Here is a 27,795-nt window from a genome sequence, read left to right on the forward strand (position 1 = left end):
TTGTATACAGCTAGTAAACTGCTGCAGCTCCTTGTTGCAGTCATAGTCATCGGCGTGTTCTTGGGAAAATTCCGCACACTCTCGAGTAGTGCTGAACTGCATGTTATCCCGAAGCACTCGGTTTGTGAATTCTCGGGATATTTGCGAAACAGAAGGCAGAAAAAAAGCTTGCAGCCGAGATCAAAATCCGTGGCAGCCGTAGCAGACGGTCGCTGCGGCTATGGGTGGGCTCAAGAGAAAACGGACGCTGGTATTGGTTGACGTGTGACCAGCAGGGCACCTTGCTGGCATGCAGACTGCCCACCACGTGACTGCTCCGACCTCAATGACGTGTTGCCGACAACAACGTACGCTGTCATCGGCACGCCACGGACCATCACCGAAGTGTGACAAGGGCAAGGACAGCACAGAAAATGTGTTTGCTGACTATCTGCTAAACAATATTGGCTGATGAAGAACGGTTACCGTGCCTTCAGCATAGCAATCACACTTCAGGTGTTAAGCTATGGACTGCAGTGGTGTTTTCGCTCGCGCGCTGTAAGTTTCGAGGGTAAAGTTTGAGGTCGGAGAGAGCAGATTGTAGTTAGATAACAAAACTGCTTGTGCTTCATGTAATGAGCTTCAAGTGTGCTGTACAATGGTATAAATTTCGTTTACAGTGGAATTTATACTCCGTGGTTTGTTCCACACCCGACGTCTGCTGCGGTTAGGTATTTTTATATCATTAGTGTTTAGTCCTCTTCTCTCCTTCAATTGTCTGGTAGAGAGCACATCCTTATGTTACTTAATATGGCAGTCGCGAGAGAGTTCGAATGTTGTAAGTGCAAATGCAGCTCGAATTATAATAGTGGCCGGTAGCTTCGGTGCGGGCTCAGTGCCCATCAGTTCACAGCGGCCAGAGCTGACCCTACATCAAACTTCGGGTGGAGTTTCGTGACCAGAAAGGGCATTGAAGGACTCTGCTACAACCATAATGTTGGCTGCGGCTCTGGTTTGCCTTTTCAGAAAATGTGTTGAGGGCTGAACTCTGGCTGTTTGTGAATGACAGGGCAGTGCAGGGTTGATTACAGCACTAGCCACCTGGCATATTGAAGCTGTAAGTGCCTGTAGCCTTTGCCTCGTTTATGTTCACAATGATATGTCATCTTAATTGACTTGATTGTTTTTATGTAGGATGTTTCAATGAAGACTCGGGAATGAAAAATAAAAATAAAAATTTGTTGCATTTGCAAAATAGGCTTTGTGTTCTACACTAGATAAAGCATGATGTTCTGGTTGTTGCAAACAGGTCTGTGCCTTTCCTTTCTCTTACAGTTGGAGATGTGTCTTATGTTGAGCTGTTTGAAGATGAGAATGGAAAATTTCGGGGATGTGGGTGAGTACATTGGAGGAGGCATTTCTCATGTAGGTCTTCTTTGTTTCTAGCTGCGGAGTACCTATTACATGCCTGCCAACGCTTCCGAAACGCCCGGGAGGTTTCTGATTTCTTACTGTGCTCTCCGATTGTACTACCAGAGCCCTGTATCTCATGGAAAGTTGCCTCTGATGGTTTAAGAATGGTTTTTATGAAACCACACCATCAAGTCTGGGAGAGCATTGTAATGGTTATGGCATGACCATCAATGGCTGCACTAGCACCATCAGCATCATTGGCGAAGGAGCTGATCAAAGTCAAATCAAGGCAAAGCCAAAGTAGCAGTCGCTGATTGCATTTCATGTTTGCTGTTGCAGATGCTTATGCTTGTCGGTTAGCTAGGCTGTCTGTCTATGATGTACAGTGCAAGAATTCTGGTATGCTTGAAATGTTGCTTGAAAGCCCAAGAAGAGGAATTTGCAGAAAAGTTTGGGATCTCCTAAATTTTTCTATTTCGTTACTTCGAGGAAAGGTCAACCTTTTGCATTTTGCCCTACCTATGGATGCTGCCTCACATTGTGAAGAACGTAATTTGAAGCATACACTGAACCTAGAATTGAATTCCGCTCATCAGTATGCAACACAACCCTCCAGCATCTGCTGCTGATGGAAACACAACAAGGTGGTCAATCTGAACTATGCTTTGAGCAAAATTATTGGGCTGATTTTTCAAGTTAACAAAGTCTGCAAACACTGCCCAAAACTGTGGGCGACCTCCACTCCCCCCCACTGCCGTTATTGGCACAGGTATTCTGGCGAAAGCCTTTAATGGCTTATGACTCTCCAGCTTGTCCATGCGAGAAGCGTCCGCAGGATTCTAGACTGTCTGATCATTACATTACGACAGGTCATCATGTCTCACTGGGCAATTCACACATATACGAAGCTGACCCCACCAGGCGCCTTTCATTTGATACTTCCTCGAATGCTGCACCACACAGCATACAGATTCCGCGAGATAACTTGGAATTCCACTTGTTGATCATCCTGATGATGTCATTGGCAAAATAAAAATCTAGTCTCCACCGGGAATTGAACCTCCATCTCTCGGATCCCCAGCCGAGCGCTTTAGCCAACTTCACCATGCCTGGGATCGTAAAACGCACATAGTGTTGCTCCTTGTCTACTGTGAGAATTAAGTGGGATTCTGTGAGTGACAGATATTGTGCCTTTCCTTTTCAGTAAACCAATTTTAGTACGCCCGGGAGCTTTGATGCATTCAACGGAAGGCAGGTTGTGTTTGATGAGGGGTGCACGATGTACCGTGTGCCGCAGCAACACTCAGGGCAGCTTGCCAGGCTGCCTTGCCGTACATTTCGATGGGATGTTATGACATTTACGCAAATGTGCTGTGTGACGTTTTCTTTTTGCAGGATTGTGGAACTCAAGGACAAAGTCTCTGTGCCCAAGGCGATTGAGGTTCTCCATAGATACGAAATGAAGGGCCGCTTCCTGGTGGTTAAGGAGGTATGGTTTCATTGTTTTGAAAGCAAGTTGAACATTTCGCTTGGTCGTTACTGTGGGGTAGCATTGAGCATCAGTGCTTGTGCCCGCCAGGGGCTTTGTGGCAGTTCATAGTGCCAGGGCTGTGAACCTAGTTGGATATGTATTTTGTTGGAGGTGAAATGTCAGTGCCTGCTTGCCACTAAGATTATTTTGTAAGCTTTAAGGGCTGGAAAGCAAAGAAGAGATGTCCACTATGGCACTTCGTAGATAGATGCTTCTTTGGCTTTAATTTGCAGATATTCAGGGATGCCAGAACAGGAAAAGTGAGGAGGTGGCTTGTAGGGTACTCCACTTTCTGCCCCACTGATTTTTTTTTTTTTTTTCAAATCCACGTTTTTCCGAGCAACGGAAAACATCATTCCAATATCTGTACTACAGTAAAACCTCGGTGATAGGAATTCGGTTCATGCGAATTTCTGGACGATACGAATTGGCGAAATTCCCCGGCAAATTTCGGATGGTCCGAGCACTCTCCCAAATGCGTGAACTGCTACCGCAACCCTAAGCACTACGCACTGTTCGCACATCGTTGATTCTGCGATCGGCAGCCGCGCTGTATGTACGAATCACGAGCAGTTTGCGGTGACGCGTGGTGCGCACCTCACAGACGTCGCGATTTTCTGTCGGGCTCACTTTGCGAAAAGCTTTCAGCGGCGCATGGGTCACAAGCCGCAGACGTAGCAGCTGGCGGCGGCATACGCGGTGGCTGCGCACAGACCGGACATCGCTGCCTCCGCGATTGCGATCCGGGAGCAGTTTGCGGTGCCGCGTGGCCTGCATGTTGCCATCTCCAGTCATGCTGTACGTGCCGCGAAAAGTAAGCGGAGGCGGGCAGACCGCGCATTGCCGGCATTGCGATCGTTATCCACGCCGTGGCGCCGGGCGCGCACGGGTCGCACGTCGTGGACTTCGCGACCGCTAGTCACACTGTACGCATCGCGAGCAGTCTGCGGCGGCGCAAAAAGTCCGCGGAGGCACGCAGCCCGCGCGTCGCCGACGTAGCGATTGCCTGTTACGCTGTGTGCGCCGCGAGTGGCGAGCTGTGACCGCGCGACCGTAATAAACCTCGGACGTAAACAGATATGCTCGACTGCTTTTCCTATGCTTCTGCATTTTTATTTTAATTCGTTGTGATGATAAGAATTTTTTCGTGACCCCAGGAGATTAGTATCACCGGCGTTGTACTGTATATTGACCGTATACTGGTTCTACGTTGTACTTGAAATTGTAACACCGTACCAATATTGGGCAAATGGCTTGTGCTGCCTGGGTTTACACAAGCTGAAGCACCGCAGGACTGGCTCGTATCAAATTATTGAGGAATTCCTCTTCTCAATGGTATTAGTGACAATCAACATTTAGGGGGGTTTCACTGACGCCGTGCTTCCAGGCGGCGCTAGTGTCACGCGGTCTAGAGCGCCATTTTCGCGGTCGCTGGTCGCATGCCCAAAGCTCTTGCTCGCAGTCTCACATTCGCCATGGGATAGACATTGTCGGAACTGACCCACAAGGTAATTGCACAGTGTTAATTGTGCCCGCGACCACCTTTGTACGTGGAGCTTTCCGAAGAGCTCACAACAAGACTGAGAGCGGAATGACTTCGGCATATAAATTGCAAAGGCTTGGACAGTCTAGTTATAAAAAAAAATAAAAAAAAAAACGCTCGACTGCGGCAACACACTTTTGGTAGCTGTAGTGGACTAGCTGCACAAGCTTTACTGACACTGGTCCAGAGCATTAATAAAGCACTTTCGCTGCAGTATTCAAGCAGTAAAACAGTCCATAAAAATCTTTTTGCATTCACAACACGAATGGCATAGTGATAACGCTTTTTCGTTCTGCGTGCACTATGCTACAAGTGAACGCGACGAGAAAGTGTTCATCGATGAACCAATACGCAGCGATTCCGTTCTATCACTCTGTAGCTCGTCACTTAAAAGTAGATCAAAGTGGCAATATTTATAGGAACAGCCACGCCGCAAACCATTAGTCTTTCAGAGAACGACGCGTCGGCCGTTGGCAACCACCTGGACGCAGGGTTCTTGCACTCACCCGCTTGTCAGAAAATTGTGTGCTTCCATAGATTTATAAGCTTTTAACTTCTCTAGTCACAAAACTTGTTCCATGCACTAGCTAGTCTCTTATGTCAGTGAATTCAACTCTCGGCAGTAGTCCCACGTACCGCACCATCTCGTAATCACCGCATTCATAAGGGTAAATGCCGCAGCACAGCCAAACCGTTTCAAAATACTGCTGCTTCTCTGCTCCATGTAGATCACGCGCGTATCCACTGCGCCGCATATTAAGCCGACACATGCAAAACAATCGCACAGCACATCACGGTCGCTCTACCACGTGGCAACTACACCGTCTGCTACGACGACCATGGCAATGGCGGGCTGCCCAGTAGCCGCCAGCGCTTCTCGCGGATGACGTCAAGTGAAACCCCCGATTTATTGAGCAAGTGATGAAAAAAACAGCAAATAAGTTAAAAGAACAAAACGCTCAAAAGCATCAAAGTTTTATCACACAAATAAAAAATAAAAGTTTTCTTTACAACAAGGACCAATGCAGCATTACAGCAAATTCTAGCTTTCTATGTACAGTATTCGCTAAGTTGGGAATGAAAACAGTAGTCGAGGTCGACTATGCCGAGGTGCCCCTGACTGTCCTCAAGCGGGAAACAAGACTCCCTGTGTGCCGGCAGCAAGTAATACCGCCCACAAGACGTTGTCAGCCTGCAGATAACAGTTGTGACCTTCAAAAGAGTGATATCTTCCAATCAGTGCGCAGCAAAAGGGGAATTTTCGGGGGCAAAAAAGAAAGTTATCGGCGTATGGCTGCTGACGTTCCGGGTCGATTTGACGTAGTTTCGCTGTCAGTGCTAAAGTCTTAAGAACTGAATTCATCTTCCGAGCTATCACTGCTTATTTTTGCATATAAAAATGCGCTCTACGATGCATCAATTTCTGCAGAAACGCGCAGTTTCCGCGCTGCAGGAGTGCGCAACGTTGACGCCATGATGTAAACAAGGAGCGCCAATCACCTAACTCTGGAGACCATCTGGACGGGCGCAGAGCAGCGGCAAAAATAAAACCAAAAGCAAAATTAAAAGGAGGGTTCGTCTACTTCCCGCTGGATGACGCCACTTGTCAGGGAGTGCTTCGAAAGCCGGAAAATTCTCATTGTAAAACCATCGATAGCGGGCTATCGATAGGAATAGGCGTGGGCATGAAAGAGTTAAATACGCGAACATGGTTGCCTGCCTGCATTCAGTGGTTGACAGTGCTGCAGGAAATTGCACTGCTAGCATGAGTGGAATTGAAAATCGCTGCTCATTTCTGTAATCTAACTACACCAAGCTTGTGAACTGCTAAGAAAATATTGCGCTTGTCACGCTTGTTTTTCAGGATTTTGATGTGGAACGTGACCGCTATGGTCGTCCAATTCCCCGTGGCCGGTCGGGTGGCGATCGATCTATGATGGACGATCGGGGTGGGCGTGATGGTGACAGGGATGGCTACGGTCGTGGTGGCGGTGGCGGCGTCGGCTTCAACACATATGGCTTGAGTCCCCAGTTCCTTGATTCCCTTGGAATTGTGGGACCCCTCTCAAACAGAGTGTTTGTGGCAAACGTAAGTGTTTCTGCCTGTTTTTCTTCTGCATGTAATTTGGCAACCTACACAGTGGAATCTCTTTGATATATTCCTCATTCGTATGCTTAAAATTGTGGGATGTAAAAATTTTCTATAGAGTTGCACTCTTTTTCTTCCAGTCAGTAGCACAATTTCTCAGCGGGTACGTTTGAAATTTAAACATACCATCAGCCGCTTTTTCATCAGTGGAGACAAAGTCCTGAAAATTTGCATTCGGAAGAGTCGTCCCAAATGTTCAAAGTGCCTTTGGAGTGGAATGCCTTCAATCTTCTTCCTTGTGTTCAGGATTGTCGTTAGCTAAGTGCATAACTGAAGTCCACGGCGATCTCCTTTTTCTAAGCCCACTGCCGACTGCCCTAAGAGCCTTGATTTTCGTCTCAAGTGAAATTGCTTAGCATTTTTGTGTTGCCACCTTGCGCGATAGAGTTGACGAAGTCTACAAACCACCGAGTGCAGCATGCATGGGGGTGTCGACAGGAGTGGTTGCATGGGCAGCTGGCATGGTGAGACCAAGGCAATCGTTTGATGACACATTTGTCAACTGTTGATGCTAGTTTCTATTGCTGCCCCTTGTGGGCATTGAGCTCCTAGAGTGACATTAAACTCGTGGCCACTGCTGTTTTGCTGGCTAGAGACCCCTTGTGGGGTTACTGCAAGGGGAAGGGGACGGAAATCAGGCTGCTGACCCCCTCCGAAGGGAGCTTCTCCAAGAACTGCTGTCAGTCACCCCTTCCTGCATCGGTCTCGCACCCCCATTGGGCCACCTCTCCGTGGGCGGTGTTGCGACATGAGGCCACGTGCAGGAAGCGAACTAGGAAACCGCCATCGACTCGCGCAGCGGCAGGTGCATGCGTTTTTCTCTCCTTAGCCGGGGGACCGCTGGTTGTGAGCGCGCACATTGTATGCTTGCCCGAGCCCACGCCTAAAAGGAGTCTGGTGCTCGCCTGTGTGACGTCAACACTTCATAGTCGGGAGAGCCGATTTGGCACGGTTCTCTGTCACTGCCGGCCGGTGCTAGTGGCGACGCCCGTTGAGTCAGTGGCATGCGATCTGCGTACATTTGAGGACTTGTTTCAGGAAATGAGCGGCGATGTAAACCGAATAATGATAAACGCCGCAGACTTCTCAAGAAAAAAAAAGACGACAGCACAGGTGGCTACTTAACTTTTCTTTTCGGACCCGTCTCCAGCATATGGCCTTACTTCAAATTGTTTGTTGGCTTGGTCTATGCGTGTTAATTGGCCTTGCCCAGATTTGGGACGTTAAATACCATCACACTAACATTGAAAATTGAATGTTATGAAGGCGTTAATGTGCCACATAAGCAGGCACTGTGCTAGTGGTGGTATCGCATGGGGTGGAAGTGCTGCTCCAAACTGCTTTTGCTGCTCCGTCCTGCTTCAGAATGCAATATTACAATATATGCTCCAAAGAAGCTGCCTCAATGTTTTGCCATCAAATTTAGTTCAGCACAAATGTTTTGCTTTCCTCCGAAAATGTGTTTCGATGCAATTTGATTAAGTGACCGTGAGAAGCACACAGAGGTGGTGGCATGCTATGAGTTCTGTGTACACGCTCTAGGGCCCGCTTTAGTCGAAACTGAGGTGCACAACGGTGGCAGAGCTAAAATGCACCTTGTGCTGGGCTTAATATGTATAAAAGTTTCATAAACACGAAAAGCATAGAACATAACAAATTTGCAGGTAAATTAAGACAAGCCACAAGTGATCGGAGGGAAATAATTGCGAAAAAATGTTCAGTGCAGTTGGCATAGCACCTTCTAAGACCCTTTTAAATCGCAAGCGATGAGAGAATTGAGCGAAAGAGTCGCGTCGGATATGTCGAGCCGTTAGCAAAGTTTAAAGTTGTCTGACTACACAGAACAACTCGAGTTGTTCTGTGGGTTCAGTTAGCTGTGAAAACAAGCAGGCACTTAACCGTCACGCCTCTGTTAGTGACAGATGTGTCAAGGCTACGTCAGACATGAGCATACTTGAAGCTTAAAGGGAGATGCGGGTCGAAAAACGCGGGTTTTTTCGAAAATGATTGATTTTTTGTTTTTACTTGTTTTGTCAAGTTTAGTATCTCTACTTTCATGAAAATAAAAATCAAAGCTGAGTTTAAACAGGAAATGGGCTGAAATTAGGTTTAAAGAGCACACGGTGGCGGTTAAATGACCGAAAGTATGCTATCTTCGAGCGTCCCGTGGTCGGCATAGCGCAGTTGATCGCCGTTGCGGATCACATGAGAAGTTCAGCCAAGCCACATTCTCCCAATCACCACAGTTGCCCGGCGTCTAAAACGCAAGCAATAATAAAAAAAAAACGTGCCTACGTCGCGTTTTTCGAGCGCTGCGGCTGGTTTTTAAATCACGTGGTATGAATCGAGCCTCGCCATTGGCCGCCGCGCGCGCGCATGTGGCGAAGCCCACTTGCTGGCTCCATGCTACGTCGAGGTGCGTTTCCGAGTGACGATCGTTCGGCAACTTTATCTTAGTCATGGATGAAGCACAATTGAGCCAGTGCAGTCACAGAGGAGTGAAATACCGTTCTGTTCACAAATATAGAGGACATTGGCGAAAATCGAAAGAGAAGGCTCGTCCAGTGACAACTCGAACTGTGGCAGTTAGGCCTAGTGGAACCGACGCCGATCCCTCCAGCGTTTCAGATGCCTCCGAGGAATTTGAAGCGGCGTTAGATTGTGTGAGTGCCTCGGAAAAATGGGCATTTCTAAGGTGAGGAAATAGCCTGCGATGAGGCGTCATCTGTAGTTATTGACTTGGCAGCGGTGAACGTTCTTGTGGGCGGCGCGATTTGCCCAAGCCAGCGTTCAGGACTTCCAGTATTCGGGGCCGCAAAGCGCAGACTCGCTTCGTTTCTTGAACTACTCTGTGAGAACTCTGCCTGCCCGCAATGTGTGCTTTTCGCAACATACTGATTGCGGCGAATTATGGCGTGCAGGGATGCGAGCAGAGATTGACAGCGGGAGCTCGGATGAAAGCTTCGCCGTCAACGTCAAAGCTGCTGTGGCGGCCTGTTTTATAGGAATTGAATATGAGCAGCTAGTGCGATTTTCCTCAATTATTGGACTCCACAAGCCAATGCATCATAGCTTGGCACATCCAGAGAAATAACAATGCAGAAACAAATGTCCTTGAAGCTGACTGCAGAAGCGAACGCAAATCGCCGCACACTGAAAAAAAAAAAGTGCATGTCGGAGTCCACTCGCAAGGGTCCTGAGGGAGCGACATATGCTGCAGGAAGTTTCTAGTGCCAGTGGCTGCTTTATGAACAATTTTCTTCTTTTATTCCAAAGTTTGATTGGAATTGAAGCCCTCTTTTTTAAATAAACATACAATTTTAATTTCAAATGCATTTTTCTCAAAATGCAATGTTGGGCAATTTTCAGCGTTTGCCCTTCATGTTTTTGGTACTTCTGATGCTCATATCTGAATGAAATTTTGCCCACATTTTCTCTGAGGTATGAGGAGTGCCGTTATCTCTTTCAAGAATAAATACTGATCAAATATTTACAAAAGAAAAAGAAAAAAAAAACCACATGGTGGTGTCTTGACAATGTAGACTTGCCAGGTTCAAATTTCTCACGTCATTAGCATACTTTATATGTACTTTATTATTAGTTTTTGGCACTCTACAGTTTATATGGATCAAAATGAGCCATCTTCGATGTGTGTTTATGGAAGTTTAGTATGACAAAGAAGGGGGGCAAAAGAGTGTATATTTTACACACTGTCACTGAACAGAACAGGAACTATGCAACTTACAATAAAACTAATTGCAGATTTGAAATCAGCATAAAAAACTGAATTATTAACCAGAGTTTCATAGCTCTAAGTCAAATATTAAAGAAAAAGTGTCTTCGAGTAGCATCTCCCCTTAAGAGTTACCCTCTTGAGCTTCAAGTATGCTCATGTCTGACGTAGCCTTGACACATCTGTCACTAACAGAGGTGCCAAGGGTGCCATCACAAGGGTGCCATTCACTTGTCATGTTCTCAAGAGTGTTGGGAAGCCATACAGGGCCTACTGCCAAAGTGTTTAAATTAAGGAAGCGGCAGTTTTGCTCAGGTTTAACGAGGAGCCATCAGCAGAAGGCAATGAAGCAAAAAAATCTGAAGAATTTGGAAAAGGGTACCCTTGAGTGCAGTCTATCCTTCCTGAAGGCACTAGTGACCAGTGCCCTAGAATTTCTCAGCACAGGCGTCGTATCACGAAGGATATACGCAAGATAGCAGAAATATGCTACTTATTGATTGAACTCCAAACTATGTAGTCTGGGTGCTTGATTACATCAAGGTGGTATACTCTACGTTTGAATCTGTCATGTCAAAAGAGTCGCACTTGGTTCAGTTATAGAGTGTAGAAGCAAGCATTCTGGTTGCTGCTAGTCTTCTCCAAATTGTTGCACAGGCCAGTTTTGTTATTGTTAGGTGCATTTGTATGTCAGGAACAAAGCGCATGGCCCTAGAAACATGCTCCAAGGCCTAATTCGAATTCTCCAAGCTCTCCTTTTGTTGCTCCGAAGCTGCTCCAAATTGGCTTTATTACTGCTCGCTGAGCTGTTCCAAAATGCTCAAGCCTGCTTCCACCCTTGGTCACATGAAAATGAAAATGCAGCTTTTCAGAAACAAGCAGTAATGAAACAAAGTAAAAGAAGAAAGCGGCAGCCACATTGCGAATACAGTAAAATCTCATTAATTTGGCCTTCAGGAAACATGTACGGATTATTGAATGGCTCTGAAACACTGGCAAAAAACTGTTGGCATCACAGCAACTTCATCTGAGTTATATGTACAACATGGGTTTATACATCTTGTCAAGTGATTTGTTTTGTGTACACTTTTGGTAGTGTTGGAGAACTGTTGCAGCCCTTTTCACAGTGCGACACAGCAGTTGTGGTGCCTCTTTACAAATGGGCCTGTTGAGTATGGAGGGTGTGGGGAAGCATCCCTAAACCGCAAGAGTTCTGTTGATTTTGGCGTACTTGAAGAGTGGAGGAAGCATGTTGTTGCAGGAGAGAAAAATATGAGTGGGCATTAAACCTTCTCCCATCCTGAAGTAAAACTAGAAGGCCAGTGGCGCGCTGCAGTGTCTGAAACTGCTACTGGCCGCATCAGAGTCGCAGAAAATTGTCCCCATGTATAGCGAACTTGAAGCCTGAGAAAGGGACAATGGTAGGTGGATGTTTGGAGAGGTGAGTGGCAAAACCACTGCCCCTTACTGTCGGGAGAACCCTGGTAGTGAATATTCCAGGCAGTTTGGGCTTCATGAAACCGGTGGTTTTATGTGGGTGTACTGCTTGAAGTTAGGTTGGCAGTGATGTGCACTTGAGAGCATGGCTCTCAACAGTTTCAGTGCCAGATTTTGCAGACAGTAGTCTCTTTGATGAGCAATGACATTTTCTATCATGGAACTTTTGATTATATTCTGCTGCAAAGTATATTTTTCGGCATATCCAGGTTAGAATTGTGGTGTGGTGCAGTGCTTATGGCTGCTTTTTCATTGACTTGCTTCTATCCTTTTTCAAGTGAGCAAAATGACTTTGTCTTTTCTGCTTACAGCTTGACTACAAGGTTACTGCAAAGAAGCTGCAGGAAGTTTTCCGCATTGCTGGTCGTGTTTCAAATGTTGACCTCAGGACAGATAAGGAAGGGAACAGCAAAGGCCATGGAATTGTGGAATTTGAGCACCCCATTGAAGCAGTTCAAGCAATTTGTATCCTTTCTTTTTTTTGCCTGGGCGGGCATGTTTTGCTCGTAATTCTTCTTTGCAGAAAATCCATATCAATGTTAAGCATTCCTTGACTGTGCACTGCAGCGATGTTGAATGGCCAGAAGTTGTACAACCGGGCAATGAGCGTCCGCATGGACAAGTACAATGAAGATCTTGATGGGGGCCTTCCAGCCAAACTTCCCAGTATGTCTATCAAATTTATTGCCTTGGGGTGCCTTGCACTTATTTCCTGTTTGCATGATTGTGACTGGCATACTAGATACGCTGTTAGCCAATACAATTAAGCCTATGTGCAGCCAACCTCCATCTAGCAAATTCCTCGATATTACGAAGGTTTTCAATTTCCAAACGCCACCTCCATTTAAACGTTTGTATTTGAAAACTACATGTAATGAACGAGCTGCACTGGCTCACTTCAGTTTAACAAACTTACCATGGCCCACCATTGTTTAGTTGCTGCTGACATATTGTAAATTTGGCAGAATTGTACATGAAATTTGACAAGTGACATTGCCCTTGTACCAAATGTGCAAGCCAGAGGAGCCAAAAGACCACTTATAAAAAACATTACTATCTCTTGGGAGCACAGGCTTGCATGTAGTCTTTATATCAGTATGTGTGCTATCATCAGTCCAACGAAGTTTGGTGTGTGTTTCGAGCACAATGTAAGAATATATTTGGGGGCTGACACTGCATCCCGTGGTGCGACAAGGTTGTGTTCACCGCTTCATGCGCTTCTCTTGAACCTGGATAGATGGCGCCACGCCACGGGGTCTATAGAGCTTATTCACGGGATGTCATTGCAGCTCTACTGGCAACCATGGCACGCACGACGCGACATCAGAGAAAAGGAAAGTAAAAGAGATAGAGCTTACGGCGTTTATTGGACAGTGTTGCATAGCGTCTCGCGTGTCGGACAAACCAGCGGCATGCAGCAGGGAAGAGCCTACGCGTCAGGAACATTTTTTTGTGTTTCTAGTTTCGAACCGCGCTTTCTTAAATGTGACAAGGGCTCAGAAGGATTGCAGCTGCTATCAACATGTGTAATAATTTTCGGCTACTTCGTGTCTTCTTGCTGGGACTGCATGAATATTGGGCAGAACAGCAACGCAAATGCGGCCTTGTAATCCTTTCAAACTCTGTTATCGAAATGAATTCATGGCAGGTTTTCGTTCATCCACATGACCGCTAAAGCATAAGTAAACTATACTGCCTGCTAAATATAAAATGTACCGTATTTACTCGCATAATGATCGCACTCGCGTAATGATCGCACCCCTGAATTTTGAGGTCAAAATTCCATTTTTTAAATTCCCCGCGTAATGATCGCACCCCGAACATGGAGCCGCCTGGTGGTTGATCTGCAGTCATCCCGCAGCGAATGCATTCCGACGAGTTCCCAACCTAGTCTAGTAACGTTGGAGTTCCCATGATTCCATGCTTTGCGGCGGACGTCGTTGTGCCAGCGGCTCCCAGCCGCGTATGAAAGCAAAGTGATAGACTTTCATCACTTCGTCACTAGGCTTCGCGAAAAATGCGGTTCACTAGGCTTCGCGAAAAATGCGGTTACCTCATGTCGCAAGTGGGAAACGCCGATCAAACTCCACTGACGTTCGACATGCTCCGGAATACAACTGTGAACGAGAAGGGTGCTCGGAGCGTCCTCGTGAAGACGTCTGGCTCAGGAAAACAGCGATGCACAGTCATGCTTGCTGTGACGGGCGACGGACGGAAGCTACCACCATACGTGATCTTCAAACGGAAGACTATTCCGAAGGGAAACTTTCCCCGTGGCATCCATATACGTGCACAGATGAAAGGGTGGATGACTGCAGACCTGATGGTCGACTGGATCAAGACTGTTTGGGGAAGAAGACCAGGAGCATTTCTGCTTCCCTCGCTTCTGGTTTTGGACAGTTTTAGGGGTCACCTTGTGGACAGCGTGCGTGCCAAGCTGAAAGAGCTGCGCACGGACATTGCAGTCATTCCTGGCGGCCTGACTTCGCTGCTGCAGCCTCTCGACGTGTCTTTGAACAAACCGTTCAAGGACAACGTTTGACGACTTTATGCTGAGTGGATGGCGATGGGCCAGCATGATTTGACGCCGAGCGGAAAGATTAGAAGGCCATCCGTGGAGATGCTGTGCTTGTGGATCACAGAAGCGTGGAGCAGTATCCCCGACGAGGTAGTGGCTAAGAGTTTTAAGAAGACAGGCATATCTAACGCTTAGGATGGAACGGAAGATGACTTCCTGTGGGATTGTGAAGATGCTCCCAGCGACGACACTGCTGTTTCCGATGAGTCATGCAGCAGTGAAAGCAAGGATGGTGAGGATTCAGACTTTGATTAGAGTACTGACGAAAAAAAATAAATGGGCATTGTGCACTCCATGTGATGCTTAATGTGCGTGTTTATTGTGAAGGTAAGCCTTACTCAGCTTTTATTTTTGGTTGTAATCGAGATATATGTTCTAAGACGTCTGACCTGCAACTTGTTTGCGTTTTCGGTGCTCAAAACCTTTTTGTAGAAAATTTACCCCGCGTAATGATCGCACCCCGAAACTTGCGTCAGTATTTAAAAAAAAAAGTGCGATCATTATGTGAGTAAATACGGTAGGTCTCAACACGCATGTTCCCAAATTTGAGCCTAAGTGTGCATTCAAATATTGCTTGAGCAGTGTAATGCGCCGATGCTGCGAGATGATGTCCACTGTAAAGAGAATATGGTTAACTCTAGCCACCTGGGATCTATTAATGTGCAGAGAAACCTCAAGAGCGTTCTGCATTTTGCATGTACAGTGAAAGCTCGTTAATTCACAACTCGTTAATTCGAAATTTTGGATAATTCGAAATAGTCATCGTGGTCCGGTCCGCAGTGCATAGAAGTCTATGCGCGTAACAGCTCGTTAATTCACTCAAAAATTGGCGCCGCCACCCATAATTCGAACTGCGCGCCGCCAAGCGGCGCTGTTAAAAACCATCGTTGGAAGCTTTCACGGCAGAACGATAGATGGCACAACCATCGGGGCGCCGCTAGGGTGCTGGAACAAGTACTAAACAGTCTTTCCTGCCGCGACTCCTTCGAGGAACGACGTTTTAGTGTTATCGACCACGGTTTCGTGTTGCATTTCGTGAGCCCTCGTTTTGCACGCCGCTTGTTGTGAGCTTGTGTCCGCGAGATGTGTTCGCGTGGGAAATACTGTGCCAAGACGGTGAAGGAGAAAGTGGCTATTTTACGCGAGGTGGATGAACGGAAGGCCAGCAAAGTGGAAATCGCGAAAAAGCACGGGATTCCACCAAGCACGTTGTCGACGTACGTCCGAAATAGGAAGGCCATCGAGGATGCCTATGAAGCCGAAGATTTCGCCAGCAACAGAAAAAGGCTTCGGTTAGCCAAGTATCCGGAAATTGAGACCGCTGTGATCACGTGGGTGAAAGAAATGAGAAGCGCTGACATTCCACTGAGCGGCCCAATTATCATGGCGAAGGCGGCCGATTTCGCCCTGCGCTTGAATGTGGAAGATTTTGTCGCCTCCGAAGGATGGTTTCACCGCTTTAGAGACAGACATAATCTTGTCTTCCGGGTGTTGTCTGGAGAAGCCAAAGAAGTGGATGCAGAAACTTGTGCCACGTGGCGAAGCGGTGCTCTGCAGCAGTACTTGGAAAGCTACTCGGCACATGATATATTCAATGCTGAAGTTATGGGAGCGCTGAATGTCGCGCGCCTTTTCTTCATCTTTGAAGAGGGGGAAGAAGACTCCCTGCGTCGCATTCGCATGCTAGAAGACCGAGTGAGTACTGTAGCCCTCAGAGAGAAGAAGCATAAGATAACAGACTATTTTGCTAAATAAATGTTTTTCGTGCCCTCCGGGCATCAAACGCCTTCATTTTTGCTCACTTTCATTAGTTCGAATTTTGGTTAATTCGAACTGGCCTGGCCCCCGTGGAATTTGAATTAACGAGCTTTTACTGTATATTAGAAAAACTGCCTGCGCAGCCAGAAATAGGACTCTCGCTGTTGTACCTTGTTGTGGTATGCCTCCACTGCTATACGCGCGAGGGCTGGGACCGAAGGAAAACCAAGCTTGCATTTGGGATGTTGTAGTGGTTAGTGCAGTGCACTAATAGCTACGAGACTCGAAAAACACTGCTTGAATGCACCTGCGCTTCTCTTGCCAAGCCCATCGTTTATGAGAGCACTGATGACACTGAACGGTTGTCTACCTTAAGGGAAGACCAACATGCAGACGGAGAGGTAAAATGCACGGCTCTGAATTAGGATTACCGGATGTCAGTTGAGAATAATTTCAGTTGCGACTTGTTGACCTCAAAAATTTTGAGCCACAAAATTCTCCATTCATAGTTCTCGATTCCGCCAAATTATGCAGCTGCATATTGTTATAAAAGTTACCGGCAAGCCTTCTGTCTTCCATACCGCCACATTCTGTGGCACTAAAATGTATAGCAGGTGCAAACTGGTTGCGAGATTGCGGACCAAAATTAACTGATTCACTGCCATGGCATGTTGCACCTGGTGTGTCTATGCAGATGCTTCTTCGAAATGTAGTCTCATCTGTATAGAAATAGAGGACCCAGAGCTCCATTAGCAGCTTCAATAGTTTCATTTACTGACTTCTTGACCTCCAGACGTTTAAGCCCGATGATAGCTTAGAGATCAGGGAGCTTGACCGTTAAGTCAGGGAACACAGGTTTAGTACAGGCTGCGACTGCCACGAAACAACGTAAAGGTGCCTGCGTACAGGGCTCTTGCAGTAATCTCTGCAGGTTTGTTACAGGTTGTTCTTGAAAGGTCACTAGTTCAAAAAATATTTCAGGGGTAAGCTTTAAAGCATTGGATTAAGGTCGTGAAAATGTTGGTGATATAGCCTTTGTCTTGATTATTTTATTTCTTTCTGCAGCTGGCCTTCAAGGAATTGGCAAGGGTCTTGGAGCTGGTGGGAACCCTCTTCAAATGAGTGGTAAGAGGGTAACTTTGCTTAAGGGGGGACATGGGGCTTAAAATTAACTTTGTTATTTACCAACCAAATTTGATGAAACTTCACAGAATTTGTTTTCCCTGCTGATTCCAAATATGCAAACATTTTCCTTCTGTATTAGAAATGTGTTAGAAAACTGCTGTTGTCTGCCTGAACTATAGGGGTAAAAATGCTCGTCAGAAATTAATTCATAATATACAGAGGTATATTATAAAGTGTAAGGAATGCATTGTTGGAAGCAGTTTTCAAATTGAGCTAATATTAGAGATTTAGCAGTTTGTTGAGCTTTGCACTCGTAGCCATGGCTACTACATAAGAATTGCAAGGTAAAATAAAAATATTTTAAAAGTGAAAATAAAAAATGTGCTTGTAACATTGCATGCATAATACTTTCACCTTCACAATACAAAAAGAATTATAGCTCCAGCTGCTCTAGTTGCTCTGGGCAAACTTGCAGTTCAACTCACAACACAGTTTTGAGAAAAAAATCAAAAAGTGCACCAAAGTAATTTTAATGGTTGAAAGCGAGAAATATTAGCACAATTACATTGCAAAAGCCTAATAAGCCCTAGGCAAGGTCTCCCTCTCATAGGAAACTGCAGTATTTCCCGAATTGCTCATTCAGTTTGGCATACAAATTGTGAACTGACTGCGCACACGGCCTTTTTTTTTTTTTACATAAGCCTACCACGTTCGTTCATTTCGGAAAATGCATCATTCAAAGCCAATTGACGATTGGCAGCAGCCTGCATCGCACGCGTCGCGAAAACGTTCACAGCGAAATGGTTGTTAATGAGTGCCCTCGACGCGCGGTGAACTGATGACATTGCGCCGTAGCCTCCGCACACGAGATATCAACGAAAGGTTATATTCCAGCTTATCTCCAATTAATTTCAGAGCACCACAGTACAGTTTGCAGTCGACAAGCGACGAAAGTAAATAGTTCACGGACACTCCGTGTCGTGGCTTACGCAGCTGCCGCCGGAGATACTTCCGGCTACCGGCAACGTTAAGCCTAGCGCGGTGGGTTCGACGTCACAGCCACCGTACGCAAGTTCGTCATTTTGTGCGTCCCGTGAAAACTTAGTCGTGAAGTTTTCTGATCCGCGAGCAATTCGCTTTCTTGCCAAACTTGTTTCTTGGGTGAAATTTCACCGCTGGTCAATGCATCTCGTACTGCTTCGATCACAACACAGGATGCCTCTCGCGCTGGGTTGCGACTGAGCGCGTCATGCAGACGACGCAGGCCTAATCAGCCAATCGGGCAGTGCCCTCATGTCACATACCCCAAGTAACAAGTAGGAATGTGCATTGCGACGTTTTTTTTTTTTTCCGCATTTTTCTTTTCTCTGGCCAATAAACTGGTGAGAATGGCAGTCGCGGGAATTTGAAGAGGGAAAGCTGCTCTTTCAATCGAGACCAAGATGGCTTCAGTAGCATGCATGGAACCGGAGTTGCGCGCCGCGGGAAAATTGTCATTTTGGCATCGATTTCTGTTGAATTTGGTTAAAAGTGACAATATAAATTGTTCTTGTGGACAAAGTACAGAACTTAGAACAATGAGATTTTGCAGACAGGTACAGAACTGGCAGCAGACTTTGAAAATAATGTTTTCGAAAAAGCAATTTTTGGTTTCTAAGACCCGTGCACCCCTTAAGTGGGGCTTTATATCATACCCTTAGAGGCAGAGCTTAAACGTCCCTCATCATTTTTTGTGACCTGTTTGTGTTTGTTGTGCAGCGGCTGCAATGGCCCAGATGAACATGACAGGCCCAGTTGGTGGCATGCCCATGGGCGGTGGTGGCGTGAACCCAGTGGCGGCTGGTATGGGCCTTGGCGGTCTGGGTGGTGTCGGCGGAGTTGGAGCCATGGGCCTGGGCGGCGCTGGGGGCCTTGGGGCTGCCGGCGCTGGAGGCCTCGGAGCTGCAGGTGCTGGTCTTGGTGGCATGGGGTCTGCAGGGGGCCTGGGGGCCCTGTCAGAGCGCTCGATGCTCGGCTCGGGCGGCCTGATGGGAAATGCCATGGCCTCGCCCACGGGCCTGATGGGTGGCCTCTCGGGGGGTCTGGGCGGTGGATCCTCTGGCCTGGGTGCTGGCAATGGCGGAGGGCTGGATTATGATCGGCATCTTGGTGGTGGCGATGCTGGCTACAGGAGCCCTCGTTCGTCAGATGCCATCCTCGTCCAAAATGTGAGTAGTGGCTTTGGGCACGTTTCAAGGGACTATGAAATACCTAAAATGATTATAGCAAATTGGTCGAGAGATAGGTACTCCCTTAGAAGTCAATTCATCGCAAGAATTTTTAAGGTAGCTTCATTAACAGTAGAGATATTGGTGATTAAAAATGCCGCTCCTTTTCTCCCCCTCAACTCAACACGTGGAGGCACCTCGGGAACTTTGCCCGCCCATGAAACGCATTCAGTGCTGACAGACAGCAACCCTAGGGCCATCATGCAAATTGTGCCTGCGGAAGACTTAGCCGAATAATATATCTCTTGTCGCTGCTAAGAATCGTCAAACCTCAAGCCAGCAGCATGCCTAGAAATGAAAGGCAATTGAATTCCTGGGATTTAAATTAAAAAAAAAAAAAAAACTTCATTGTGTGGTTTTCTCGAGTTTTCTGTAGTTTTTTCTTTTTTTTTCTTTCTTTCTTTTTTTTTTTTTTTTTTTTTTTTTTTTTTTTTTTTTTTTTTTTTTTTTAATACCCTGCAAGATTAACTCGTCACCCCTTCCCTCCAAATTGCTGTTGTGAGTGACCCATGCCTTTCGTTATGTTATTTTTCAGCTCTGGGGGATATATACTATAAAAACCCGCATATAATACGAGGTTTTGTTCTGGATTTTTATAGTGTCGCATTTTTGCCTCGTAATATATGCGGCTTCGAAGAAATTTCGGTCTAAATTCGCAGTTCAGGTTATATTATTCAGTGTTGTCAGCATCAGGTTCTTAGCGAGAGGCATCATCTAGTGGTGGCGTTGGTTGAATGTTTACATTGTTTCCATTTCTCCACACTGACGCTGCGTCCCTCACAGCCACGGCATGACCACGGTGGTTGTGCCACGCACATGCTACCTGAAGCGAGTCAATCACACCTTGCATGGTGTAGGTAGGGCAAAAGCAGCGCTCAGCAGTTTGCACAGGGCCTTTCACAGGCCTCTCCAGCCATGCTGGCCACGCCCTACAGCTGAAACACGAACGCTTGACTAGCACAGCGAGACTGGCGCATTCGAGAAATGCAGGATAACGAACGCGTGTAGAGGTACCCGAGTCTACAGACTAGCAATGAACTCTCGCCACATAATACATCAGACGACTGCAATCTGAAAAACACTGAATCCAAAAACACTTACGGTGCGCACACGCTGTGCCCAGTGCTAACGCGACAAGCTCGAGGGCAACGCATGCTAACTGGTAACTCGTGCTGCTGTCCCGCGTCTGTGTTGGAAGCGGCCCAGTGCTTTACACTAACGGGAGACCATGTGGCTTCCACGATTGCTTGGGCAAATGTGAGCTGCTCTATTCCTCATGATGCATGAAATTCTTCGATGAAACGTGTCGGTGCGAGACTGAAAGCACTGGCACATAATGCGATGCCTGGCGCGGGGTGGCATTGGATGCGGAATCATATATGCCTCGTAAATACTTTACACATGCAAGTAAATACTTTGTTGATCTTTCCTCGCTCGCCTTATAAGTGCATGAAAACGTTTTTTCCATTTTCGATATCCTATAAGTACAGCTCGTATTACATGCGAGCCTGTGTTATACATGGGTTTTTACGGTACTTTTCTCAGTGTGACCCGCATAGGAATATGTGAAGCGTTTATTTTTTTGTTGAAATGAGTCAAGTTCCTGAAAACTCAAACAGAAAAACTCTGAAGATTGTTTTCAGCACAAGCTGTAGAAATATCGGAACTGTTTAACTTCGAGAACACATTTATTAGCGTGGAAATTTGGTTTCCCACAATGAACAGTTTTAAAATTGCGTTGCTTGGTGTAGTACAGTCGAATCCGGATATATTGAGCTCGAAGGGGATCTCGAAATAGTTTGATATATCGACAATTCGATATACAGAAATCGGTTTGGGACGGTACTTACGAGGCGAAAAAACGAAAAAACCGTATTTGTCGCGTAATCAACTCACTCGCATAATGAACCCACCCTCCACTTTTGCACCTGAGAATTTGGGGGGGGGGGGAAAAAAGCCTGAAGGCCAGCTTGCTCACATGCAAGCGATTAAGCGATCTCAGCGACGAACGGCAGCGACAGAGCAAAAAACTTGGAACTGCGTCACTCTCGCCCCTCGAGCCACCGCGGCAGCTCAAAACAAGGTTTCTGTGTCGCCGCGGCAGAAATCGCCAGCGTTTTCGCTTTCATGTTGCACTCGGTTTCGGTCGTCTCATCTGCAGCCCATTTCTTGGCAGCGTGCCAAGATGCTGTGCAAGGATAACTTCACGTCGCAGGGTGTTTATCTTTTGATAGCTCCTGCGGCAGCGGGGAGCGAACTTGGCAGACTGCCCGTGATGGCTTGATTGTACAAGCCTGTTTCGATTTTTCACGCCGCGCTTGGGGCGGGCGTAGTCCACTGCCACAAAATCATTGGAAAGCTTGATACAGCAGCTGCAAATGCTGTTTGAAGCAAAAAATGCTAAAAGCCGGTGTCATGATCACAGCTGACCGCATGCTTTCGTTGATTCATACATGCAAGGATAAACGACTCCCGCACAAAAAAAAAAAACAAAAAGAAAGCCGCTTCGTAACATTATATCTTACGCTGCGCCGCGCGTACAGCACAACAATAAAAATAGACGACTCAAAAAAAAAAAAAAGAAAGAAAAAGGTAGATCTGCCGCTTCTTAACTTCCGCAGGCGCCATAGCCACGTCAGCCGCCGCGCGCAGAGGGTTCGCAACACACGCTGGAGAAAGCCTCCGACGTTCTGTCTGAAAACGGGCTGAGCTGGCTTGGCACATGCGTAGCGCGTGCTACTGCGAACGAAGGCCGGGAGAGAAGGAGAGAGATAGCTCGGCAAAAGAATGGGCACACCCTTGCGCTTTGCTCTGCCGCGTTTTTCCCCTCTCGTTCCCACCGGTTCTCTCTGGTTCATTCACGCACATGGCTTGCAAACGTCACGTGTTGGCGCGCGGGAAACGATAACCGCAAATGCGCGCGCCTTTAGGGAATGGGCGCGGCGCTGTCCTAGCCGAACTGTCCCTTCTCATTACTTCCCAGTGTGGCTTGAAAACATCACGCGGCAGACGGCCGAGGGTGATGCGATCGTCTTCGGGAAAGGCACACTTTCCAGTGCGTGGTGCGGAGTTCGATATATGACACGGCTTTCCTATACTTTTACATAGGATTTTTAAGGGGATAATCCGTGAGTTCGATATAACCAAAATTCGATATATCCGGGTTCGATATAACCGGGTTCGACTGTATATTCACCGAGATCACGTTAACAGATTTTACACCATAAAATAGACAAACTGCTTCAATATTTGCTTTATTATCAATGCATTTCATACAATTTTGAGACTCTTACTTTACATGTTGCTTTGCCTCCTTGCCTTCGGTCATTGTGAAAAAGCTGAAGAAGGGGCTGCTGTTCCTTCATGACTGTGAGAAAACTGGCCTGCTCATAGTATGTTATCATCTTCGGATGCCTGGACATACAGTCAAACCCACTTATAACAATACCGGTTTTAACAATAAGATATAACAGTGGGTAGCCGCTTCACCGTGAGGTTTCTATGTGCTCTGTGGTAAAATAAACCGCTTATTCCAATGGTTTCGTATCACATTATCGGTTATAGCAATCAAATATCGTCACTGAAAGTCTAAAAGACTCTGAAATGCGGTGACCACAAAAGCGCACGTACGCAGAGATGCTGATAGTGCCGATGCAGCAACAACAACAAAAAAATCTGGACAGAGCGCATCGAGCTAAAGCATTGGTTGAGTGAACCAGGAAAACTTGCATGTCTAGGACACGTTGGGGAGGACAGAGCGCTGGCCATTCTGAGGGAGAGCTTTGAGCGCTCCCACTCGAGACCACCCTTGGCCTAGGCTGCCTCTTCACAATGGAACAGTCTACTATTCTGAGGGTGTGCTGCAGTATCCTCCCCTATTTGCTTTGTCCAAGCCCCCGCTTCCCGGTTGCACATAATTTATGGCTGTCGTGCAGCAGCGTTCGTGCATGTGTCCTTCTAGTGTGGCTCTCCTTGTGTGCCATCATCGTTGCCGCGATCTTGCTGGCCCTGGATCTTCTGTGGACAGCAGTGGAGGATCCTCCTTCAGGAAGCGCGGCACAACTGGCGCAGAAGAGGAAGCGAACGGTAATACCGCTAGAAGTTGAGCGGAACAGTGTACGTGAGCACAAGGACGGCGTAAAAGTGTGCAACTTGCGCAAGAACGGCCTGTTGCAGCGGACAGTATCGACAACCATTCGCAATGCGTTCAAGATTGAGAGCGAAAGCGATGTCAGTGCTGCCGATACAATGGATGCTGGCCGGAAAAAGGTTCCACACGGGCTTACGAAGACTTGGAACAGGCGCCCATCCAGCGAACCTGCTTATTATTGGCCCGATTTTAGCGTAGAAGACGAGACACTTTGCATACATCCTGTGCAACACCGATTTCCAGCCTGGTGGCGGTTGGATTCAATGGTTCAACCTCGACGTTTCTGTCCAAGAACACTGACCGGCGCAGTTTGATGCCCTGCAGAAAGATTTCACCCAGATTGCCGTGAAACAGACACCGCTTATGGATTATGTATGGGTTTCTTCCCGCTACGAAATAAAAAGTGTAAGCTACCTCGTCCCTATTAAATGTGTAGTTTGTTTTCCGTGTCTTTTTTTCGGCCAAACCTGGTTATTACAATGATATTTCCATGGCACTTCAATATTGTTATAAGTGAGTTTGACTGTAGTTGCCAGAAAATAGTGTTTTCTTGGAATGTGTTACTAGGCTGTATGAAAAAGAGCCTGTATGGAGTGTTTATACGGCCGATATATTGAGCTTATTGACCGGAAACATATCAGTGAGGTTCTACTACTCTTGCATTTGGCAAGTCCTTGTTTTATGAAAGTCTATATCTTCAAGCTTTCAAGCTACTGCAGTGCACATGGTATTTTCACATGACTTAGAGCCTATGCTGATGTAGTTGTGCAATGCTTCTACAGCTTCCCATGGGCTACAGCTGGCAGAACCTGCGTGATCGATTCAGGGACGTTGGTAAGTCGGCAGTCTGTTGCATTTTTTTTTTTTTTTTTTTTTTTTTCGAATTTGACTGGAGTGTCGGGTTGTACTGTTTTCAGTTCAGTGACTAGGTAATTGAATTTACATATCATGCTGAACACCTGATATCGCTGCAAAATAGCCATTTTTTGTCACAAAGTTGGCTTGAAATGTTTCGTGTGGTGCTACATATACGTGTAGTAAACAGAGCCTTGCTAATTATAGTTAATTCAATTTTTATTTTTAGCTTATCTCTGCAGTGTGCAAATAATTCAAAATTTTAACTAGCAATTCAAATTAGCCCCCATCTGATCTTTGAATGTAACAAATTTATTATTTTGTCAAGGCCCACTCACACTTGTGACTTGCCGAGGGTGTGTGACCATTTTGGTCGAAAAACAACTGTCGCAAATGGTCAAATTAATCGGTCAAAAGGTAAGTCGCAGGCCAGTCGCATGCTGCTCATTTTTCTAGCTTTGTGACTGAGAGTCTCGAACCACTAACAAATCACTGGCGCAGCTGAAGTTTTACATCCAACTTTTCGTTGCTGGTGAACAGTCAGTACTGACGTCTCATTCCGGACGAGAGCGATTCTGGAAAGTGGCCTGAAGGTCGCCTTAGTTGGCACTGTGTCTTATAGCAGCAATAGCATGAGTGATGATTTATAGTACCATATTGTATCATCACGACCCTGTTTTTAGCTGCAGCAGTCATATTCAGTATAGTTAAAGAAGTACTCTTTGCACCCTCATCTAATGTTTCCTGAGCATAAGGTTGCTGACCGTAAATCTTTACCAAATTTTTTGGACATGCTTGATTCTTCAAACTTTTTTCTTGGTTCCATTGCGACTGAGTGCTTGATTTTTTGGACCTATTTCGTATTCATCGCGGCACCACTACATTAGCCAAGCCTTCAAATAATATGTATTTTGAACCCCATTAATTCAGACTTGAAAATTGCCAAAAATATGATCAAATAGTGCAAAATTTAAGCTAGAAAGGAGCCTTTTAAAAGTAGAGCTAATACTCTCCTCGGGTTTAAGTGTACACGTGTGGTTGTGAGCTTGTACAGTTCTCGAGACAACGTCCGCAGCCAAAACTTAATTCAGTCTTCAGAGGGCGAGAAAGTGTTGAAACTATCAAATGGCCTTAAAAAAAAAAAAAACTTCTAAAAACTATTTGCATCACAGTAATTTTTTCTGTTGAACGCATGGAATAATTATAGATTTGAGATGAAAACCTTCACAAACAGCACTTCTTTGCAGTATTGTAGAGTGCTTCGCTTTGCACACACTCTCAGGAATGTCAAATAAGTGATCTGAAATTGTCAATGCCTACGTGGCCCCTTTCGCAGTGCGACACAGTAGCAGTCGTACCTCTCCACAGGCGGCCCCGTCGCATTTGGAAGATGCTTTACGGCACGAAATGCAAGGACTACACGGCTAAGCATCCTCAAAATGTGGTGGTTCAGGGAACGCGTAGTGTCGGGTTCACTTTCACATCTGAACTTCGTTTCTAAGCCCATGCATTCACCTGTGATGTGCCGACGGCAATACAGCCATGAACACCGGTAGCCGCCCGTCATCTGTGTAAACACCGCACAGCGAAACAGCCAAACATCAGAATGGGCACAAAACTGCTGACTCGCTTCCTCCACCACAGAGGTGATAGGGAGGATTTTTTTTCTATAAAATTTGGTTTTCTTGGGACTGCCTCATTTTATCAGAAGTTTTCCTGGTTCCTAGAGAGCCAAAAATATTAGTCATGGAGGGTGGAATTTATGGGGGTTATTCTCGCAAAAATGCGCCACGGGGAGGTGGCTAGACGCTACAGCAGTGTGCCCTCTCCTCCGCCAACCTCTCTACCAGCGCGCATAATCACGCGTGTTAACTACGCGCGGTCGTTATATGTACGATGCAAGGAATTGTGAATTCCCACAAATTTGGAACCTTGAGTATGTTTCATATAAGAATTTCCAATTCATATTAATTAGTCTAGGCTCAGTCAGGATCGAAATTGACTGTATGGCATCTGTGCAAAGTGTGGAGTTGAGTTTGATTGTGCCTGTAAATGCTAGCAAGTACAGTTCTAATTTTGAGTGTTAATGTTTGTTACATATTTAGTGTCTGAAACGAAAGTTGGGCTTTTTTCATTTTGAGATGCACTTGCTGCAGGCACACCTCATGGTGAACAAGGAAAGTGTTTGAAAAATAATATAGACAAAATTTTAAAGGGGTGATGACAGCAATTTCGGAATATAAACTGTTTATTTCATCTTATTTCTGACGTGTCAAGCAGCTGCATTGGAGCTGCAGATATTTTTTAACGCTAGTATTTTTGTTTCTTTGTGTACAGCTTGATAATCTGGCAACCGGCGCAGCCGGTGATGACATAGGCCGACTTCGCGTTGTTTGCTGCATGTTTTGTGCATAAGCAGCATCAAGCGCTGTTATGCGAAGCAGTGTTAATGTAGGCCAAACCGCAGTCTTGCTGCTTACTGTCACATAGTAGCCCACCGTCAACAAGGTTGTGCCAAGGAGATGGTTGCGTAGCGCTTGTCACCAGTTTCGTGAACGAGGGCTGTCAGCTCCCTGGGCGGTCGGCGCTGGTGAGATGAAGAAAAAGCTTTATACACTATTTACGGGCATTTAAACAACGAATTCGGCTCTGGGGCCGAAAGCTAACATAGCCATACGCGACTGTTCTCGCGCAGCGACGGCCGGGGAGATTCCGCCACGTCCGCACTGTCAGGGGGCGAACTGCTCCCGATGGACGCTAGTGATGAACTCACACTCGGAGTCTCGAACGGAAGCACTTGAGTCTCCGTAAACCGAGAAGCCGTTGACGCTCAAATGGTACAATCCGACGGCAGCACTTTCGCAGGGCCAATGGGAGAGCTTACTGTGCTCTCGCTTCAAATATGCCGCGGGGCGAGAAGGGGTCCACCCCCAGGGCCACGGCGCCATGCTGTCTGGATGCTCAGCTCATGTTGAAACACGTCTCTTTTCTCCCTTTGGCACGGCTCGCCTCCAGTGCACTGATGCTTTGCAGAGAAGTATCCGGATTTTGTGAAGGAGGCGTTCGCCGAAGAAGCTTGGCGTCCGGCTGAATTTCTGGGCGGCTTTGGCCGGGCACAACATTACCGAGGTTACCACAAACTGAGGTTTTCCTTGATCTCTTTTACTGCTCTTAATCTGGATAATAGTGGCATCTGTGCACGGAATTCAGGTGCACG

The 27,795-nt window shown here is 46.5% G+C and overlaps 1 protein-coding gene across 3 annotated transcripts in view; it reads left to right on the forward strand.

Moving 5' to 3' along the window:
• rump (heterogeneous nuclear ribonucleoprotein rumpelstiltskin) overlaps positions 1-27,795 on the forward strand; it is a 40,250-nt gene that overhangs the window by 5,095 nt on the left and 7,360 nt on the right. For all 3 annotated transcript variants that reach the window (XR_014704923.1, XM_084593254.1, XM_084593255.1), the window contains exons 3-10: positions 1,315-1,375; positions 2,788-2,881; positions 6,331-6,555; positions 12,157-12,310; positions 12,413-12,511; positions 17,247-17,306; positions 19,065-19,513; positions 24,506-24,557. Coding sequence is in view for 2 of the 3 variants with exons in the window: in XM_084593254.1 (XP_084449380.1) it covers positions 1,315-1,375; positions 2,788-2,881; positions 6,331-6,555; positions 12,157-12,310; positions 12,413-12,511; positions 17,247-17,306; positions 19,065-19,513; positions 24,506-24,557 (1,194 nt within the window). In the remaining variant the exon portion in view is untranslated. The remainder of the gene's footprint in view (positions 1-1,314; positions 1,376-2,787; positions 2,882-6,330; positions 6,556-12,156; positions 12,311-12,412; positions 12,512-17,246; positions 17,307-19,064; positions 19,514-24,505; positions 24,558-27,795) is intronic.

This window comes from Amblyomma maculatum, chromosome 2 (assembly GCF_055883805.1).
Source record: "Amblyomma maculatum isolate TAMU_Amacu chromosome 2, ASM5588380v1, whole genome shotgun sequence".
Classification (NCBI taxonomy): domain Eukaryota; kingdom Metazoa; phylum Arthropoda; class Arachnida; order Ixodida; family Ixodidae; genus Amblyomma; species Amblyomma maculatum.